The 19,628-nt window shown below is 44.9% G+C and overlaps 2 protein-coding genes across 2 annotated transcripts in view; both read left to right on the top strand.

Moving 5' to 3' along the window:
- Positions 1–19,628, top strand: part of LOC135819841 (sushi, von Willebrand factor type A, EGF and pentraxin domain-containing protein 1-like) — a 278,765-nt gene that overhangs the window by 159,700 nt on the left and 99,437 nt on the right. The window contains exons 12-13 of the mRNA XM_065333124.1: positions 12,184–12,357; positions 13,078–13,254. Coding sequence (XP_065189196.1) covers positions 12,184–12,357; positions 13,078–13,254 — 351 coding nt within the window. The remainder of the gene's footprint in view (positions 1–12,183; positions 12,358–13,077; positions 13,255–19,628) is intronic.
- On the top strand, positions 5,823–12,028 carry LOC135819023 (E-selectin-like). The gene is made up of 6 exons (XM_065332172.1): positions 5,823–5,985; positions 7,073–7,237; positions 7,511–7,684; positions 9,323–9,490; positions 11,017–11,202; positions 12,000–12,028. Exons 1-6 carry the CDS (start codon positions 5,928–5,930, stop codon positions 12,026–12,028), a joined length of 780 nt encoding a protein of 259 aa, XP_065188244.1. The 5' UTR covers positions 5,823–5,927.

The following is a 19,628-nucleotide window of genomic DNA, read 5'->3' as shown; positions in this document are numbered from 1 at the left end:
TATCCCTTCCACATAGCTTCCCTCGTTCCCGTATGACACATTTCTCCGTTGGTCTGCATGGATACATGTGCTCCCTAGCTACCAGGGATCTCTCTCCCTCATATAATTCCCCCAGTAAATTCCTTTCCCTTGGCCGTGCCTGTTGGTGGGTGTGGAGAAATGGAACCTAAACGACTCCACAGTGAGCACTACTGAATTTCACCGCAGATGACGTAAATATTCGGCATCGTAATCACTTTTCGCCTAAGGCATGTGCTATGAGAATCAATAGGAGCGCTTGTACCTCATATATTGCAGTACAGTTTGAATCGTGAAAATCTGTTGAGTTTCAACAAGAAACTGAATACAAAAGATAGATCGAGTTGCTTGGATGTTCGGGAAGTACATAGAAGCTGAGCTGCGAGCTATCATGATGGATTCACCTGGACCTGATCTTTCCAACGAGAATGGGATAAGGAAAATCTATCAATTTCAAGGGACTGATCATAATAATATGAATGGGCTGCAGTGGTGCCTCACTGTTCTAAAATTTCAAGTGGCATGGGAGACCAACGGACGATCGTTCGTTAACAAACCCGACGGCGGTAACGGAAAGATCACCAGGAGAACGAAACGAAAATGGAGGAAAAACGAATCTGAGCAGAAGCCAGAGACTAGCGGAGAAAAATCGAGAAGGCAGAACCAGTAGTGGCAGGTGAAAGTACGGGTGCAGCAGTGAACACATCAAGGAGAAAGAAGCGATGGCATGAGGAGATGGAGATGGAGGATGCTGATAGGGATGAACAGGATGGTCATGAGGAAAGCAAGGGTGAGCAGGAACAGTAAGGGGAGGATGAGAGTGATACTGACGAGGAGGAGTTCGACATCGACAAGAGCAAGTCTGCCATCTACAAGCATTTGGTGTCCAATCCGGATTGTCGTAAGTTGTTTGACGATTCCTGGTTTAGTGTTATTTGTTGCGCACGTTTTTTTAAGCAGTTGCAGGTGTTGGAAGCTGTATATTTTCGCACACGTGACCCTGTTCTATGCAAGCGAAAAGAAAATGTTGTTGTACTCACACTTTTTAAATAATACGCACTCAGCAGTAGTAGTAGTAGTAGTAGTATTTATTTTATTTACCATCGGATGCCTCAACAGTGATACACACAACTCTTAAGAGGGCCGATAACGGGATAAGTGGAAAGGAAAGGAAAAGAAAAGAAAAAATAGAAAAAAATTGGAATTCAGACATCAAGCAGTACAGTAATCAAACACCAAGTCAACTTCAATCTTAGTACAAGAACTATCAAGATCATCGAGAAACTCAACAGATTCCAAAAAGAAGGTCAAAATACTTCTTAAATGTCACTGGGTCTTTAAAAAGATCCCTGAGTTGGTTTGCAAATGTAGAGGTACGGTGGTGTCTGTGCCACTCGGCAGGTAGTGTATTAAAGAAAATTGCGGCATGATTAGAAAAAGAATTTACTCCATCAGTTGTCCGGTGCTTAGATATGGCAATGGAAGCATTAGAGTGGCTTCTAGTTCTAAGGCTTGTTGTGATCGGTGGAAATAATTCCGTAAGGGTAGGCAGTGAGATGATGACATGATTTCTATGAATAAACTGGGCAAAGTTGAGAATCATATAGTGTTCAAATGGATAAATCGCCAATGTGGTCAATAATGGCGTGATGTCGTCCTGTGACTTAGCACCACAGGCAGCTCGCACAGCACGGCGGAACACAGTAGAGAGCCTTTGGCGGTCCTTAGCGGACAGCTTCGTTACAAAACACGAACAACAGTACAAAAGATCAGGTAGAATGACTGATACAATAAATTGCCTCCTGGCCTTCCTGCTCAATTGCCGCCATTTTTTGAAAGGACCGACGAAGAGCGCCAACCTTAGCACATGTCTTGCGAATTACAAAGTCAATGTGAGGCGACCACGTTAGGCGGTCATCAATGATGACCCCCAGGATTCGGGTGCTGGTAACGCGGGTCAATACCTGATCGTTGAGTATCACAGGAACAGACAGGTGCAGGGGGAGTTTGGAAATGAACATGGCGACAGTTTTGGCAGAGTTGACTGACAACCCTAGGTCCGCAAGATCTAGAGCAAGCACTGAAAGTACCTTGTTGACGGCACCGACAGCTTCATTTGGCGACCTTCTACTGGCATACAGCGTCATGTCATCCGCGAACATCGGCAGCTTGCAGGAAAGAGCATCAGCTGTGAGCGGCAGCTTCCGCACATATAAATTGAAGAGCACAGGGCCCAGAATGGTGCCTTGAGGTACGCCACTAGTAACTGGTACCAGAGGAGACGTTCCGATGTAGGTAACCACGCGCTGCTGCCGTCCACGGAGGTATGACTGCAACCAAGCCAGGGCTATGCCAGAAATACCCACGGCCGCGATTGCGATGAGAAGTTGCTGGTGTTGCACGGTATCAAACGCCTTCTTCAGGTCAACGCAAACAACAGCTGTATGCAGACCCGCTTCGCGGGCTAGCAGCCAATCATTCGTTACCTTCGTGAGGAGTTGCTCGGTCGACCGGTGCTTCCGGAAACCAAATTGATCTTCATGGAACGGGCAACGTTCTTGGAAAAACACCTGGAGACGAGAGAACACGAGCTGCTCAAGGAGTTTGGCGAGAATAGATGTTAGAGACACCGGGCGGTGATTGGAAGGGCAATTACGGGGGCCTTGTTTTGACTTCAATATCGGGGTGATGTGGGCAATTTTGAACCGGGATGGAAAGTGTCCAGAAGAGAGGGAAGTGTTGTACAAAATGGTAAGTGAAAGGGCGACTACGTCTTTCGATACCTTTAGCAAAAAAGGCATAATTCCGTCCGGGCCAGGAGCTTTGCGGCTCTGGAGGGCACTGATTAGCCTTTTCACTTCTGAGACAGTTACCGCCTCGAACGTCCTGAGGTCCGTAGAGTTAGCCGGACCCATTGGCAGATCATAGGTGGCATGATTATCGGTGACAATAGCGTGGAAGTAATCGTTTAGTCTCTCAGCTGGGATAATAACTGTTTGCCTCTGTGGCGTACGCTTGGTGATCGTGTTCAATATTTTCCAGAACTGTCGAGGTTCCCGTTCATACGTCCTGCACCGATCCGCGAAGTAACGATTCTGAAGATGACGGTAAAGTTGTTGGACTGACTACGTAATCTCTTGAACTGCGCCATTATGACCATGTCACGAAAGTTGGCTGCTTTTAACTTCTTGAAGGCTGATTTGCGTTCCCTGATCAAGTCAAGGAGAGCCTTGGTCATGAAAGGGCAAGTCTTCCGATTCCGCTTCGGTCGCTTCCTGGGCACATAAGGCGCTGCAATATCAAGTGCAGCATTAAATTTCTCGGCCCATTCGTCTAACATCAGGTCAGTGTCAGTGGTTGCAAAGTGATGAAGATTGGAAGACAACAACATACCGCAGAAGCGGTCTGCGTCGAAGCCTCGGTAGTCTCTTCGTTGTCTGCTTGGTTGCTGACCATCGGTGTCGGAGTTCCGTGTGCCCGCTGTGGGTAATGGGACAGTACTGAGGACCAGGCGATGGTCTGAGAACTCACAGTCTATAACGGATGCTGACGTGACGAGGTCTATGTTCGTCAGTATGCAGTCAATCGACGTGCGTGTCGAGGCAGTGATTCTGGTTGCGTCCTGGACTTTATTGGCCATCCCGCACGGGAGTAAAAGTGTGTTCTTAAGGTGTTGGAAAACGCTGGATGCCTGATGCAGGAAGTCTACATTGACGTCGCCTAATAATACAACATTTTCGCTGTCCAGTTGTTCTGTGGCTGTGGCAAGCCGAGTCCAGTACTCCACTGACTCGGATGGGGGCCGATATATGCAACCGAACAAAGCACCATCATTGACTGTGCCGGTTCTGAGCCACATCAATTCTAGACTGGCATGCGAGTGGGTCAAGACAGGAGTCACATTAACTTGGTCGTTCACGTACATGCAAATTCCCCCTCCTTTCCTGCAGGGGCTGCAGGAGGACAAGCACGAGCAGCCCTCAGCACACGGCCGATCACGACGGAAAAGAATTGCTCCCGGCACCGAGACCTCGTTGTCCGAGATGCTAGAGTCAAGCCACGTTTCAGTAACTGCCAGAAGATCCAGGGCATGTTGGTCTATTAACTTAGCAATAATGTGTGTTTTGTGTCTAAGGCTGCAAATATTTATGTGGCCAACCTTTATGTGGGTATATGAACAGCTTACGGGGGCCGACGGTTGAAGAGGAGACGATGGTGTAAAGGCTGGAGCATGCGGGTTCAAGGGGAGTGGGTCAGTGGTTTGAGCCATTATGCTTTAACGGGTTTGAGAGCCCAGGCCTCTGTACCAAATCGCCACTCTCTTACAGTACGGCCAACTTCATCAGGCCAGAACGATTCTTCCGCGACCTTCTTGGCGTCCGTGACCAAGACTGTAATACGAGCAGAGGCTGTTCTAAAGTGGACGGAGGTGTACACGACGCTTTGTACTACAGATACGCCTTGTGCCTTGCAGTGTTCAGCTATTGAATCCGCATCGCAGTCCGGGTCAACATTTCCAATGTAGTACACCGTCACGCGGGGTCGTCCTACGAGTCCAGGTGCACTCTTGGGTGTTTTCGGTGCTGTGTACCGCGATGTCTCCTCTCTACGGTGATTTGGCTTTTGCGTACGTTTGTCGTGGCCAGGTGCATGCGGCCTTGGTGGCTGCCTTGCGGAGTCTGCGTACGATTTTTCTGCAATGTGCTGTGCAGCTGGGCCTCGTGTTTGTACAGGTGCACGTGGTGATGTGAGTGACAGGTCTGGGGTAGCGTCGGTACTCGTACTAAAGTGCATGGGGAGGGTACTACTAGTACTAGTTCTGAGATGAGTTGTATCCCCGGCCCCAGGGTCAGCGTGGACGTGGGTCAAACGGAATTGGTGATCTTGTTCAGCATGCAGTTCACGGCGGAGCTTTTGCACGTCGTCCTTCAACGCCTGAATTTCCCTCTCGGAATCTCTCAGCTGTACATTCACGTCTTTCATCGTCTTTAGCTCTGATTTCAGTTCCCTTACTACCCCAGTAAGTTCGGAGAGTGCGGCGCAAAGGCTAGCTACATCAGGGTTAGCATGACTTACGGGAGCCGAGTCCTTGGATCCTCTCAGTAGGGCAATCAGCATTGGCCTGTTCGCCTTTCTGGGGAACTCCAGTCCCAGTCGCTGGATGAGCTCCTTGAGCTCGTCGTCAGTAAGCACGGCGATGTCCGTATTGGGGTCGAGTTTCCCGGCCATTATATCACTAATTTTACTGGTGTTCCAAGGGCCTAGTGCCCCGGGAAACCGAAAAAAGGAGTAAAGTTCAGGAGCTCGCAAATTTGCATCCACCCCTGACAGGTTTTTTTGCGCCATGGTTTTTTGTCCACACGCACTCACAACTGCCACATTCATCTACTGCTACCATTCTCAGATACACTGCAAAGGTTCACATTACAGGCGTTATGCATAACCGCTAGCTGTGCTGCATTCTCACGCTTCTTTTGATATTACTCTAGCTATATAACTGGTTGTTTAAGTGATTCTTACTATGTGACGATGTTCCACTGATGATGGTCACACGAAAACGTTCTGGAACTGTTTCATTTTAATTGTTTATACATGGTTTTGAGTGCACAATTGATATTTTTCATAGCTATTTTACGACTGTTGTCTCCTCGTCGGTTATTTAAATTCTTCAAGTTATCGCATGTGGATTAATGGTACATCCGGTGAGCCATCTGTAGCTTGAAAGACGTTTAAATTTAGTCATCAACGGTGAAGTACGATAAGATAAATGACTGATTTGACGCATCTATTCTTCTTCTTCAGAGGCATGTCCAGTGCTAAATATTTCACAGGCAACACTCAGCACAACATCTCGTGTGTTTGGTGCTTCAGTCGATGTGACATGTAACTCTGGAGTTCTGCTTGTGGGAATGCAAACAATTACATGCATGACTGGTCGAATGTGGTCAGCAATTCCTTCATGTCAAGGTAAGAGATATACCAAAACCCTAGTAACTTGGACAAATCTCTAGGGTTATCCACCAAGCCACAGAAACTAAGCCATAAACACCTTGGCATTGTCATAGATTCCGCCCTCTCCTGGTCTCACCATGCTGATCATGTGTCGTTCAAAGTATGCCGATCTGCCGGCATAATGTCAAGTCACTTGTCCCATTTGCCCCAAAATTGCCGGATTAATTTTTGTAAATCATAAATTCTTCCCCTCTTCACGTACGGCTTCCCTGCCTCGTCCACCTTTAACAAACCCACATAGGTAAATTAGAAGTGTTCAATCGCCGTATACTGCGCATCATATTTCGCACTGATCGTTAAATCTCAAATCTGGACTTGTATGCTGCTGCATCCACTACCACTCTGCAACACTACCTTGATGCTTCCAAGTGCACCCTGGCACATTCAATTTTTCTTGACCAGCACCCTGTTCATTTACAGTCCCTCACTTGGTGCAAGGCAGGTGGCACCACCCGAAGCTGCGTTCATCTCCCCCTAGCTAGGTCTACCATATTCGTAAACTCCCCTTTCTTTTCCTCCTACTCTACGTGGCTCCAACTGCTTCCCAGTGTTAGACAAGCTCCAGATATGCCCAAATTTCGTACCCTAGTCAGACAACACTTCAGTATCTCCAAGTAAACACAATCACAGTCACCACTTCTGCTGCATAGCTCGCTGAGCATCCCATTGCTTTGTAAGTTGCTACTCCCTTCCCACTATGTGTACGTGCTCTTCATTCTCTTTTTCTCTTCTTCTGTGGTTGGTCTCACCCTCTCCTCAATTCAATTGGCTGTCTTGACATGCCACGAGGTGCAGAAATAAATAAATAAAATAAATAAACTAAGCACATAACTATTTACCTAAAGCTATCGACTAGTTTTGGACTTTTTCAAATACAACTGTAGAAGTTTGTTATGTAAACTGTTTCCTGTGCGAAAGCTGTCTGATACAAATCACACGTTCATGCTAATTATAGCCAGTGGTTTGTGATAGAAAAAAAGACGTGGCTTCCTTGGTCAATATGCTATATTTTGCATGATGATATTCTCTTCTCCAACTACAGAGGTATGCCCGGCACTAAATATCGCACAAGCAATGTACAGTTCAACAACAAGAACAATCGGAACGACCGTAACAGTGTCATGTAATTCTGGTTATCAGTTGCTTGGTCTGGAAACAGTTAACTGCACGGCTGGGAGAAATTGGACTCAGTTACCAACATGTGAAGGTGGGTTATTGGGGTCATGTGACTCTTTATTACTGATGTAATATAGGAATTGTGAGCTTGAGCCTGGTTATAGGATGCATGCCCCCTTATTTGATCACAGACAACTTCTGGCCATGTTAAATGTGTTGTTTCGCACATGATAAAAAAATCTATTGTGAGTCCATGACAAAGACATTGATCTCTCTACTCTCAATGACTGCGATGATTGCCCGTAGGAGGCGTTGCGGTGGTGCTAGCGTGTGTTTGGTGTTATTTTTGTTTGCCGCATTTCAGATATTGTCTGCTCCACTCTACCGACAATAACAAATGGCGTGGCTGCACCAATTAGCACTGCTCGCTATGGAGTGGCGACAGTTCAATGTATGGCCGGGTACACTCTTAATGGTAGTCTGACAACAACTTGCTTACCAAACGGCTCGTGGGCACTCCCTATTGGCACATGCAACGGTAAATACCTACAACTTGTATTTGCTTCTTTCCGCCAGACAGTATAATGCCAGAGGGGGGGGGGGGGGGGGGGGGGGGGGGTGGAGCACTACACCGGATATGTGTGTTTGTACTTTGTGCTTAACAAAAACTTTGAGATGGAATTTTGAGGGACTGATTTATGCACCAACTCCTGTGAAAGGAGTTGCGATGCCTTTCTCGGGATTCCCTGGCATGCCATGAAAGAGATACGATGCAAAGAAAGCAACTTTTCACAACAAAACGAGCGGAAATGATAGTTGTGCTGGGGCAACTTACTCGATCATGACAGTCATGGCGACGGAAACTGAAATACCACTTCACCGAGGGCATAGTGCGCTGCTTGGGCTCTCTACCAATGAGCTTGAGAGTTTGAGACTTATCCAGGGAGTAGTGGTGCGTAGCACAGAGCCCACACAATGAGCGAGTGAACAAGCAGCTGCTCCTATCGCAAAGCTCAATTAAACATCAGAACTCAAGTTCTTATTCAACCTGCGCAAAGCCTAGATTCGAATGCTGAGTACAATTCATTCCTTTGAAGTCTGGAGCCCAACGTGAGTCTCTTGGCTAAGGGAAGTCGACGGGATCTGCTCGTCGATACCGTTCAGTGCTGACAGGAGCATCCCTCAGAAATATAATTAATTTGGCTGTGCCTTTTTTCATTGTTTCAAGGATCATTCTGGACGTGAAACCAGCGAAACATAACATATTTCTACAACTCCCTGGCGGAAACCAGTAACCACCACCGCGGCGGATTCACGCAGCTTGAAAGTCAACTTGAATGACGCCGATATCACCAAAGTTCAGCGAAGTATGATCAAACAAGGCTAAAAAGAGCTGAAAGTTGTGAACAAGCACTCTAGAGAGATGACGACTTGCGTGCAGCAGATGACAGCAGATGACGATACCGAGCGAAAGCGACGCAAACTGAACTCTTGGATCATTCCGCCAACAGTTTCTCTTGTAAAACGCTGTACATCGGCTAAACTGCCTTCGTCCCGTGATTTGCAGTTGATACAAACTGTTCATGACCTGTTCTAAACGTTTTCATTGTCAATCAAAATCCATCCCGAATTTTTTTAACGGAGGCAGTAATGATTATACCAATATCAGATGAAGCTATCCTGGAATCTCCGCCTTATTAACCAATGTGGACGCAGAAAGCGGTAGTGCAAACCCTTTGAGAACCCAAATCGCAATTCGTATTGCCTTCCAGCCACTTACTATACTGCACCATTTTCTTCTTGTGGATGCACCATTGATTTCAACACGCCTTGGGGTTTGATACTGCACACAGGTTGTGTTGTATCAGCGTTCTTTCTGGATTGTTGTTGTGCATGGCCTACCATCGCCTAAAAATTGCACTTTGGTTCCTCAAAATTACCCCCTAGGGCAGGTGATACCTCTGCCGAAGTCGCTGACGCAGCCACCGAACGCCTGCAATGTCTTCCCATATATACGTCCAACCAGCTCTCATAGAGAGAGATACCAAGAGGGGGAGTGGTGTACACTGATTCTCACAGTGGAATTCAGCACAACATCATCACATGTGGACTGATTGCACTTAATAGTACATTGTGCGTGAAACGGTTTCTTTGGTGTTATGTTTTTTTTCTCCAGCTATTACATGCCCAGTACCTACAATAACTGATGGAATGGCGACACCGATTGCTGCTAGTGTGCCTCAACAGTATACAATATCCTGCTTCAGTGGATTTACACTCGTTGGACCAAACACTGTCAGATGTCCAACTGCAAATGCCTTTACAACATTTCCCATTTGCCAAGGTATTATTAGCATATACCAAACCATTGGAGGCAAATTATTCCTCACATTTTTTGTCAGCGACAAATATACGTTGGACTCAGTAGGCACTCGTTGTCCTATACACAGCCGGAAGTCCATTAGGGAGTCGAACTCGTGCTCTAGTTGTATTTCAATGACTCTTTACAGGATCTTGACTGCATACTGGACTTCCAACTCTACATTGTGACCCGACTGCCTACTGAGTCGAATATATATGCGCTCGGTTTATAAAAAACACATTCGATTGACTTAATGTTATAGAGATATTGGTTCACTAGAAATCTCTTGGTTATTAGAATATCGCTGTGCAGCATCTGATGGTTCTGTGGTATTCAGTAAAAAAATATAATGAGCCCAAGTTCATAAAAAAAACTAATAGTCATTAGGGAGGTTCCGGAGTACGATTTTTCGTGCCAAAATCCGTGGAGGCTCTACGGATTTTTTATACGTTGTTTTCGAGCAGTGAAAAAGTTCAGGGGTACGGAACTTATGTGTTTGCAGTGATTGCCTAGGTTACGATCGCAAACACGTCACATTCCCGCGCTATGCCTTTTAATTTTGAAATTTTGTACCCAAATCAAAACTTCCCGCGAAAAATCTATGTTTCTCGTACCAAATTTGTACACGAAAAATCTTTCTGCACCCGATGACGCAAAATCTCCATACGAAACATGGTTCGTATGAAAGCCAGTCCACACGGATTCTCCGTGCCGAAAAATCGTATGGAGCACGCCTAGAAAAATCCGTAGCGCCCATACGGATTTTGGCACGGAAAATCGTACCCGGAACCTCTTGATTGTCCACTGCGGCGCACTCCGAATGCAGTTCCAGCTCCATGCATGTGACAAACAGGGCACTTGCAATGATGTCACCTTCCCTATATCAGAAGTTTCATTTCAAAGAATTCAAACCGTACATGCGAGGAGTCCTTTAATAGTCATTTTTCGAAATGTGATAAAAGATGGGTTATGTTGTCAGACCAACCGACAAAACCCGAGGAATGTATTCAATTTGAAACTCGGATGTTGAGCCATAAATAAATGTAGAAGAGAAAAGGACATATCGATACGAGTTAAGAGTAACTCTCCATCACTGTAACATGATACCATATACAGTCAGAAAGTGCAATAACTAGGCACAAAACTGACAGAGTACTGAAACATTCGACGTCCTGACACCTAGCTTCAACACATCTCCGTCTCTCTCTCTGTATATAGTATCATGTTACAGTGATGGAGAGTTACTCTTAACTCGTATCGATATGTCCTTTTCTCTTCTAAATGTATTCAATGTTTTTTTCTTCCCAGTTCTCTGAAGGTTATAAACGAACCTTATTCTTACATTCACTTGATATTTACGGAATGTGCTCTTCGGATGGTACCTTGTCGATAGTCTGCAGTTCCATATTAACTGCATATCACGTGTGCAGACTACAATCTGCTACTGTCGGATGCGAAATTCACACCTGTTATTGTGTTTGGTCTTTAATTTCACTACATCTTTTCAGCCATTACATGCCCTGCACTACCTGTGTTTACCAATGGATATGTCCACACCACTGCGGCTAGTTTTACAACGGGAGGTACCGCAAGTGTCTCATGTTTTCCAGGGTATGTAGTGACAGGGACAGCCACACTAACTTGCGGTAGTGGTGGTCAGTGGCCTAGTGGTGCTTCTCTTCCTCTGTGTACATGTAAGTTGAATCAACTTTCTTTTTCAATCAAATCTTGAACCAGTGCTTTACCTTCATTCATTCAAGGTCCGCAACGTGATGTGGTAATCCCAAAAAACTAACTATAACATGCAACATTATGCACGTGTAAGTGTTACTTTTAACATTTTTTCGAGTTTATGACGAGTAAACTCGTCGTGACCCCATCGTCGTGACCCCATCGAGTCTGGGCAATGACGAGTATACTCGCGATATATTGTTTGTACAGTGCACATACTGTACGCACTGGATAGATCACTGTACAAACAGCCATAACTCTAGAATGGAATATCACATTGCCATGACCAATAGCCCATTGGAACGGTCTTGGACAGGGTTTTCCAGAGGTGTGGCAGTAGCTCAACAAATGATCGAGCGGCGATAAATTGAACGCACGAATTCAATCTTAACAATTTTCTGACTTTCTGTCCGGCGATTCAAGGAATTCATGGGGATTTCCCAATGATGTGTCAAAGGCAACATGACGTATGAGTACATCATTTGGATCGTTTGAATCTCACGAGTTCAGAGCAGTTTAATCGTATTTCTACATAGAGTATGAGCCCCGAATTGAAGGAGATTGTTGTTCGTGGTCTCGATGCCGCACTGGAGCACGATAGGGACACTCTGGTCGAGGTTAGGGGCGTCGTTGAGGTGCTGTATGCACGTGGAAGATGATTAGCAGGAAAGAGCTTTCCAGGAAGCCATAAATTGTGAAATCCGTTGACAAACGATAATGTGACAATTTGTTTGCTGCTATCTCCACAATTGTGCTGAAGCACTGAATCAGAGTGCTCAGATCCAGTAACTGTGCTGTGACCCGGAATCGTTTAATAACTCATTTATTGCTGCCTAAAAATATACAATCTCAAGATCGGGACACGTAGATGTTCTACGGATGTCTTTATTAAAAACCCTGTGTGTGGATGATGCACTTGTATTATCTTATTGTCTAAAATGCAGTACGAACGTGTCCGGCACTTACCCCACCAATAAATGGTTCAATAGTCAGCAGCTCCAGATCACCATATGGAGTGACTATATTTGCATGCAATGATGGCTTTCAACTGACAGGAAGCAGTGCAACTGTATGCTTGGCGAATGGTTCTTGGTTAACGCCACTGACGTTATGTACAAGTAAGGTTTAAAACAATGAGGACACTGCATCGTGTGTTCATTTTTATTTTTCGGACCACGCTACGTTGGATTTGTCAGTATTTGCAATATCTGTGATTCATGATACTGAAGCTTGTGCTATTCGACGCCTTATCAATTATCTGACTCTCTACTATCCTACAGAGCAAATCAACGGCTTCACTTAGTAAACCTGCATGAGAATGCAACACCTGTGCTCTGTACACACTATTTCATGAAATTCAGCCGTCAGTTGAGCTTCAAAAGGCTGAGAAACATCTGATCAGCATCCCTGTCCAGGCCATAGTTTAACCAGATTTAGATGGCGAGCTGAGGCAGTGAAGATCATGGAATTTTAAAAAAAGGGTCAGAGAACCCTCGGTCATTCGCAATGCTGCACCCACGTTACCGGTTTGTTGCAATTCACCGCTATGCACAACACTTCGAAAATAAATGAAGACCCTTTGGGGATATACTTGTAGGAAGGTTGTATGCTCAACTTGGATTGACATTTTGCTCACTCGCAACTGGCATGAAGGGAATTCATCCCTCGTCAGTTAAGCTTCCCAGTTTGATCAGTCTGAGATCGATTTGCAAACATACTTTGATTTTCTCAAACATGACTCCTAAAACGGAAGACGTGTGATGTAACCGAATATTCTGGAATGTCCAAGCTTGAACCATTGACTCTACAATGTCTGTTGATTGGATATGTTTCCATAGCAATTCAATGTCCTGCAAATCCAACGTCTCCTGTGAATGGCGCAGTGTCTAGTGGTGGTCGAAATGCTTTCACGATCAGAACATACTCGTGCAGTACCCGATATCAACTATCTGGAGCAACAACAACTATCTGTCAAACAACTGGAGCATGGTCTGGTACACCACCAACATGCACTCGTCAGTACTTCTTCCTTTTTTTCACTAATTATTTTATCAAATAATTAAGCAAATGTTAACTCAAAGGGAGTCCCTGTATATTGTACAGCCTATAAAACTGTTGATCTCAGAGGGAGTAAAAGATAGATCCCAAACTCGCCTTCACCTTTCCTATTGTAGCGTGCTTCCGCTCAAAAGCCTTGGCGCTATATTCGAATGTAGGGCCACCCTCACTTTTAACGTCATGGCGTTTAAAGTGAATGAAATACCACAAGGAAATGTGAAAGTACAGTGAGTATCGTTTATAAAGTGACCGGGTGTAACGATATACCGGCTATAATTATCGAACTCGCCAAAAAATACAGCTAAAATATCACTATACACACTATTATCGGCTATACCGATATATCGCTTATTGTGATGGGCTTCAGGAAGCAAACCATATCAAATGCACAGGAAAATATCGTATATACTGATCAAGAGTGATGATCACAAAACAATTGTTCTTCAAATTTAGTTTATTTCTTCCAAAACTGATCCAGTGTTGCCTGGATGCATCTGGCAGCAGACGTGATTGAGAGAAAATTCTTCCCTGTACAGGTCGTCCCTCGTTAATACATAATCTCTGGGACTTGACAAATGTTATGTATTAACGGGGTTTATGTACTAAACGAAAGTGTACATAACTTGCTTGTATACCAGAATTTTTCACTTTTTTCAACTTTTCTGAGTGTTTCTTGCTACCGTGACTAGGTGTAGGCAGCGAGATATTCTTGATTCCCTCGATATAACATAAAAATTATGTTATAATGGTCACATTTAGCGAAGATTCTACAGTTGACATGGTACATGCCCAGCCGCACCTGTACAGTCACTCGAAAAAACAGAGCTTTGTCGGTTTGTGATGTGCGCTCTGATTTCTATGCTAATTGCGTCCACAAGTAGAAACTAGAACACGATGTGCCTCCACTGGAAGGCCAAAAGACAAGTAAATTATGTACTATTGAGGTAGGTGACATGCGGGTACGGAGAAATGTTATGTACTAACGGGGTTTATGTACTAACGGATTATGTACTAACCGACAAAATTTGTATGGAAGTGACCACGTTTCGTCCGGGACTTGAGATTTCTTATGTACTAACGGGGTTTATGTACTAACCGGACTCGTATTAACGGGGGACGACCTGTATGCTGTAAGCAGCCACATGTGTACGTGGCTGCTTTTCATGCTTTTTCCAGCATGTACGCATCATTTCATGCACAGTCATGTGCCATGTGTCAGTCATACATGCAAATCGGATATAGTGATGCACCGGATATAGTGATAAATTATCGAAAATCAAAGGGGCACGTTATATCCACTATTTACTGTACTTGCATGTGACTGGTTCTGCACCAGTGATTCATGTTCTGATGGTACATTTGTGCAAAGGCGCTTCTCTTTCTGGCCCCGCATACACTGGCAGACACAGATCCATAGACAGCACTACAGTCCATTCATCGGAAACTGGCCCACTGGCTTTTGAAAGTCGGATTTGGGCCGAATTGAGGATCAAAAACCCACTTTAAATCTCAAAAATCTGGGTTTTGGATCTTCTTCTCCATACATTTTGCCATGGCATACCTGTCCTAATTTTGTAAAACCTGGCTGAATTTCTATTTCCCTGTTCTTGGACTTTTCTGGCCTCAAATGTGGCAAGGAGTAATTGCACGGGTCACACAATACAGGATGTACTGTTGTTTTCACGATATCTACAACAATATGCGGGAGGCACCAAAAGGTTAGGGTGCCAGTTTCCAATGAATGGACTGTAGCAACATCATGCAAATTGAAGGGTAGTTGGCCGCGGCCAGATGATGCATGAGAAATCATCTCTCGCTCATCTAACTGCCATTCGGTCAATCATTGTCCAAATTCAACGGTCGAAAGCTCTATTCGTATCAGGAATGCCTCGGCCTAAGCAGAAGGAACCCGAAGACGATCCGAGGTCCTGGAGCAGAGTTATGACACTCGAACGAAATACGTTGGCACAAGTCAGCTCGCGCCGGCGTGATTTTGAAACGTGCGCAAGGGGTTTCCCTGACTCGCTGCCCACGCATTCACACATGACATACGTCATTTTGCAGCTGCATTTCTCAGCTTTCTCCTGAAAAAAATGACCGTTCTGCGATCGAAATACCGTATTTCCCCGATTATAAGTCGAACTCGATTATAAGTCGCACCCCCCATTTTCAGGTTTGAGTAAGATTGTTTCGATATTATCCACTTCAGCAGTAAGTCATGCTCGATTGTAAGTCACATCAGGTTTTTTATCCTGAATTTTAGTGTAAAAAAGGGCGACTTATAATCGGGGGAAATACGGGAGTTGAAATGGCTGAGAATTTAGTGCTGCGCTAGTAGGTCTGGTAGTGGAATGCTCACATTGCGCTGCGGCGTTACCCCTACGATTCTGTCAATAGCGAACTGGGTATGGCTGCGTTCATCTTGCCCAGAGTTTTCCATAGAGCTCAAGATTGTGAGAATCCTCCAAAGGCTATCGATGTTACAGCCAAATGAAAATGTGAGTTTATGAAAATCGTGCGTCGGCTAAAATCAATTTAGATGCTAAAGGGCTAGAGGGGAAGTGTACCCTAATATCAAATTTCACCAGTTGTAGTCTTCGTGGTGCTGAATTGAATGGTCTTGCTGAGATTCTCCCTTCCTCCTTTATTCCCAATTGTACTCGCCACTTCCAACGAAACTGGGTGCTAGATGGGGATTTGAATACAAAATACCACGAAAAGCGCCATTTCGTTCATATAGAAGCACGGATGAGCGTGATTTGCTCATATGTTGTAGTCTTTTGGATGCCGAGTCCACTGGCTTAGGTCCGAAAAGGCTGTTATGGCCCTTATTCCAAATCGATCACGGTTGAGTAAGCAGGCGCGTGCTCATGGGTACACCAGTCACTTGGTCACTCTCTTCAACTTACAACCTGCTTTCCTGTCACTCAAGTTGAACATTTGAACCGGTGAGTTGAACGTTAGTGTGAAAGTTGTAGCCTGCAGGCACAGTGACCGGGCGGCTGGTGTACGCATGTGCAATTGACCGCTTATTCAACCGTGCAACACGGGCGATAGGTTCAAAAGGGAGTTGGTTATGAAGCGTCTGACTCATAGCATGTTCGGATCCGAGAGGCGCACCAAACTTTCGTAGGTACTACTGGAGATTGCGCAGCTTGTACCATGGCAGCTGCAATTCTGCCTAAAAAATAGAATAATTCGGACAGGAGGGTGAAAATTTGGGGCGGTCGCGGACGATAAACAATCCTTTTTTTTACTTGGCCTAAATGAAAACAAGGTTAAGAAGTATTGCCGTGTCCTGCGCAGAAGAGAATCGACTCTGCAGAATATTTCCGGGGTGGTATTTGGAGGTGACCCTGGCTATGCCTTTCCACTAGTGATGTCGACGGAGTCTGGAGAGAATTTGCTGCAATTCTACCCACAGACAGGCCTCCCAAACAGTAAACCGGCGTAGTGCAGCACATTCTCTCCAGACTCCGTCGACATCACTAGTGGAAAGGCACAGCCAGGGTCACCTCCAAATACCACCCCGGAAATATTCTGCAGAGTCGATTCTCTTCTGCGCAGGACACGGCAATACTTCTTAACCTTGTTTTCATTTAGGCCAAGTAAAAAAATGACTGTTTATCGTCCGCGACCGCCCCAAATTTTCACCCTCCTGTCCGAATTATTCTATTTTTTAGTACTGGTATAGTACTGTATGTACTGCGGTCTACGGCCTGTAATGAGCATGGCCGTAGATTTTCGAAGGTGAAGTCCACAGACTAAACCAAAGGTTAGTTGCTAGTATGGGCTTGAAAATGACTCTGATTACCAGCTGATTTGTTTCATTCGTTTTTTCTACGTAACGTTGGTTGTTCCACTTTTCATTATTAGAATCTTCAAAATTGTCTTGCAAGGCGTAAATTATTCATGGCTGACGATTCATCTGCATCACAGGTATTTATCACACTCTGCGCTAAATGGGTTCAAAAAAATGAAAACGAAGAAAAATGCATGTCTGAGGTTGCGAACACCTACCCTACAGCCAACCATGGATAATAACAAATAAAAATAAAAACCTTCCGCCCGCCCCGATTTCTTGGGAAAATTTGACGATAAACAATCAATATAATTTTTACATGGCCTTCTATCAAGGTTGTTTGAATAGGTGATTTGTGCTGAAGCCAGAAGGTCTGTAAATTTATTCATTTATTTATTTATTTATTTCTGCACCTCGTGGCATGTCAAGACAGCCAATCGAATTGAGGAGAGGGTGAGACCAACCACGGAAGAAGAGAAAAAAAGAAAATTAAGAGCACGTACACAAATAAAGTAGGAATAGAGAAATAACCTGTATAAGTCATGTGATGTCAGGGTATGCATGTCTAATTCATATCTAGTCTTCTTCTTGGCAGTAGTATGTTCTGAGCATGTTCACATACCAATGGACCACTTGCCATTTGTACAGATCTACGAAATCCCGTAGAATCCCGTAGACCCGGAAAGGTGTTGAATGTGCAGCACCCTATTGTTTTTTTCTGCTATTTCCACTAAGAAATGGGGCCTGAAGGCATTTCATATGTAAACCTTTTTCTGACAAAGATCTAGCAAGTCATTAGTTCTAACCAAAACAAAGAAGTTGGAAAAGCGATTGCTGGTCATTGAATTATGACTCGGAAATTGGTCAAATGCGCATGCAGAGCACACATTCAACACTCTTCCGGGTCAACGGGATTCTACGGGATTTCGTGGATCTGTACAAATGGCAAGTGGTCCATTGAAGATTCACAGTTTGGGTGGTAAACGGAAGCAAAACCACATTATGCCTGTCGCGCTGTGAGTCCCTGAAATGGCTTCCTGTGGTCCAGGTCGTGCACACGGTCTGCTTATATGTAGGACTCAGTGAGCAGTCATGTCTCGATGACCGATCACGATCCCCGTGACCAATCAAACAGTCACAAATCCCCGAAGAGCAGTCATAAAGTCACACACCAGTTTGAATCCCGATGACCAGTCAGAAACAGCCGCGACTTTCTCTGTGAACGGTCACAGAATCCACGTCAAAATATTACAACTCAACTGTAGGCAATCACGCGTTCAGCATACTTTTTTCCTTCACAGGTTTCAGAAGTGAGCAAGAAAGATTTCGATCAACTCTCGATCTCCGCGTAGTTTACTTGTAGCTCGAGTCTGGTGTGTGTGGGCTCCTCTCCAAAACGAAGGGTGGTCGAAAATCTTGCAGGCTTCAGATAGAATCTCCTTTGAGAGGACGTTCTGGCTAGTAGGTTGTGCTATTCATCATATTTGAAGAACAAACTTCGTCGTTCAGAAAAGCTATTTCGGAATATTTTCAATCATGTAATTTTTGCATGCCGATCTTGCTAGAGCAGAGACTGACTTCAACTGATCCAGCATGCAAGCAGCACTCGATTTGTGTTTTTGGAGAGTATGGGTGACAAGATAACGGAGTCAGAAGTGGACATCGTCAACGATGCAGAGACGAAAATATAATGAAGATGGAAATGAAAATATGTTCATTTCCAAGAAGGTACTGAGTACATCAAGCACCTTCGTGTGTGTAGCTCTGTCTTTCTTGTGGAACACTCCACAGAAAAACAATGTCCAGCTTGTTGAAACTGAAACTGCCTCTCAGTTGAAGTCGTTCAGGAAGGTGTGCGCGCGCATGTGTGAGTGTGTGTGTGTGTGTGTGTGTGTGTGTGTGTGTGTGTGTGTGTGTGTGTGTGTGTGTGTGCATGCGTGAGAAAGAGAGTGTATGTGTGAGAGATAGAGAATGTGCGTGTGTATGTGTGAGATTTAGAAAATGTGTGTGTGGATGTGTGTGTGTGTGTGTGTGGATGTGTGTGTGTGTGTGTGTGTGTGCCAGCTAGTTCGGTTGGTAGGTACACTTATGCCTGATTGCGTTGGGTCTGATGCCAACAGGCTCGGCTGCTTGAAGGTGTAATGTTGTACCTGCCACCTTTGTTGGTTCCAGGGTTCATATACTTTCTATTTGAAGTATACATACCTGTCAACCATGGACTGCTTCTGGCTAGATTAACTCTTGTGTAATCAATGGTGCTAGTGAAGCTTTTATCAGATCCACTCTGATTTAGCCACTCACACTAGTAGCAAGTATTACCTTCACTGGGGGCTGTGGTAACTGCAGTTGGATCCCGGGACGGATACCCCGATGCCGTCAATCCTTTTTCTGCACCTTGTCCTCACCCACTTACTGAGGTGTGGTGAGCCCATAAGTGGGGTCATTTTCAAGTCCACCCAGAGTTTTGGGGATTTCAGGGGGTGTCGGTCGTCGGGCGGTTCAATAACCAATTGAGTCATCTTTCCAAGA

The sequence above is a fragment of the Sycon ciliatum genome, chromosome 6, assembly GCF_964019385.1.
Source record: "Sycon ciliatum chromosome 6, ocSycCili1.1, whole genome shotgun sequence".
NCBI classification, from domain to species: domain Eukaryota; kingdom Metazoa; phylum Porifera; class Calcarea; order Leucosolenida; family Sycettidae; genus Sycon; species Sycon ciliatum.
The sequence above is the reverse complement of the archived record's forward strand: the minus strand, read 5'-3'. Positions and strand labels throughout refer to the sequence as shown.

What these genes read in the sequence shown, in the direction of transcription:
- LOC135819023 (XM_065332172.1), top strand. Translation starts at nt 5,928, where the DNA reads ATGCAAACAATTACATGCATGACTGGTCGAATGTGGTCAGCAATTCCT. An exon ending in AGCAATTCCTTCATGTCAAG is followed by an intron (nt 5,986 to 7,072) that starts GTAAGAGATATA and finishes CTCCAACTACAG; the next exon opens with AGGTATGCCCGGCACTAAAT. An exon ending in TCAGTTACCAACATGTGAAG is followed by an intron (nt 7,238 to 7,510) that starts GTGGGTTATTGG and finishes GCCGCATTTCAG; the next exon opens with ATATTGTCTGCTCCACTCTA.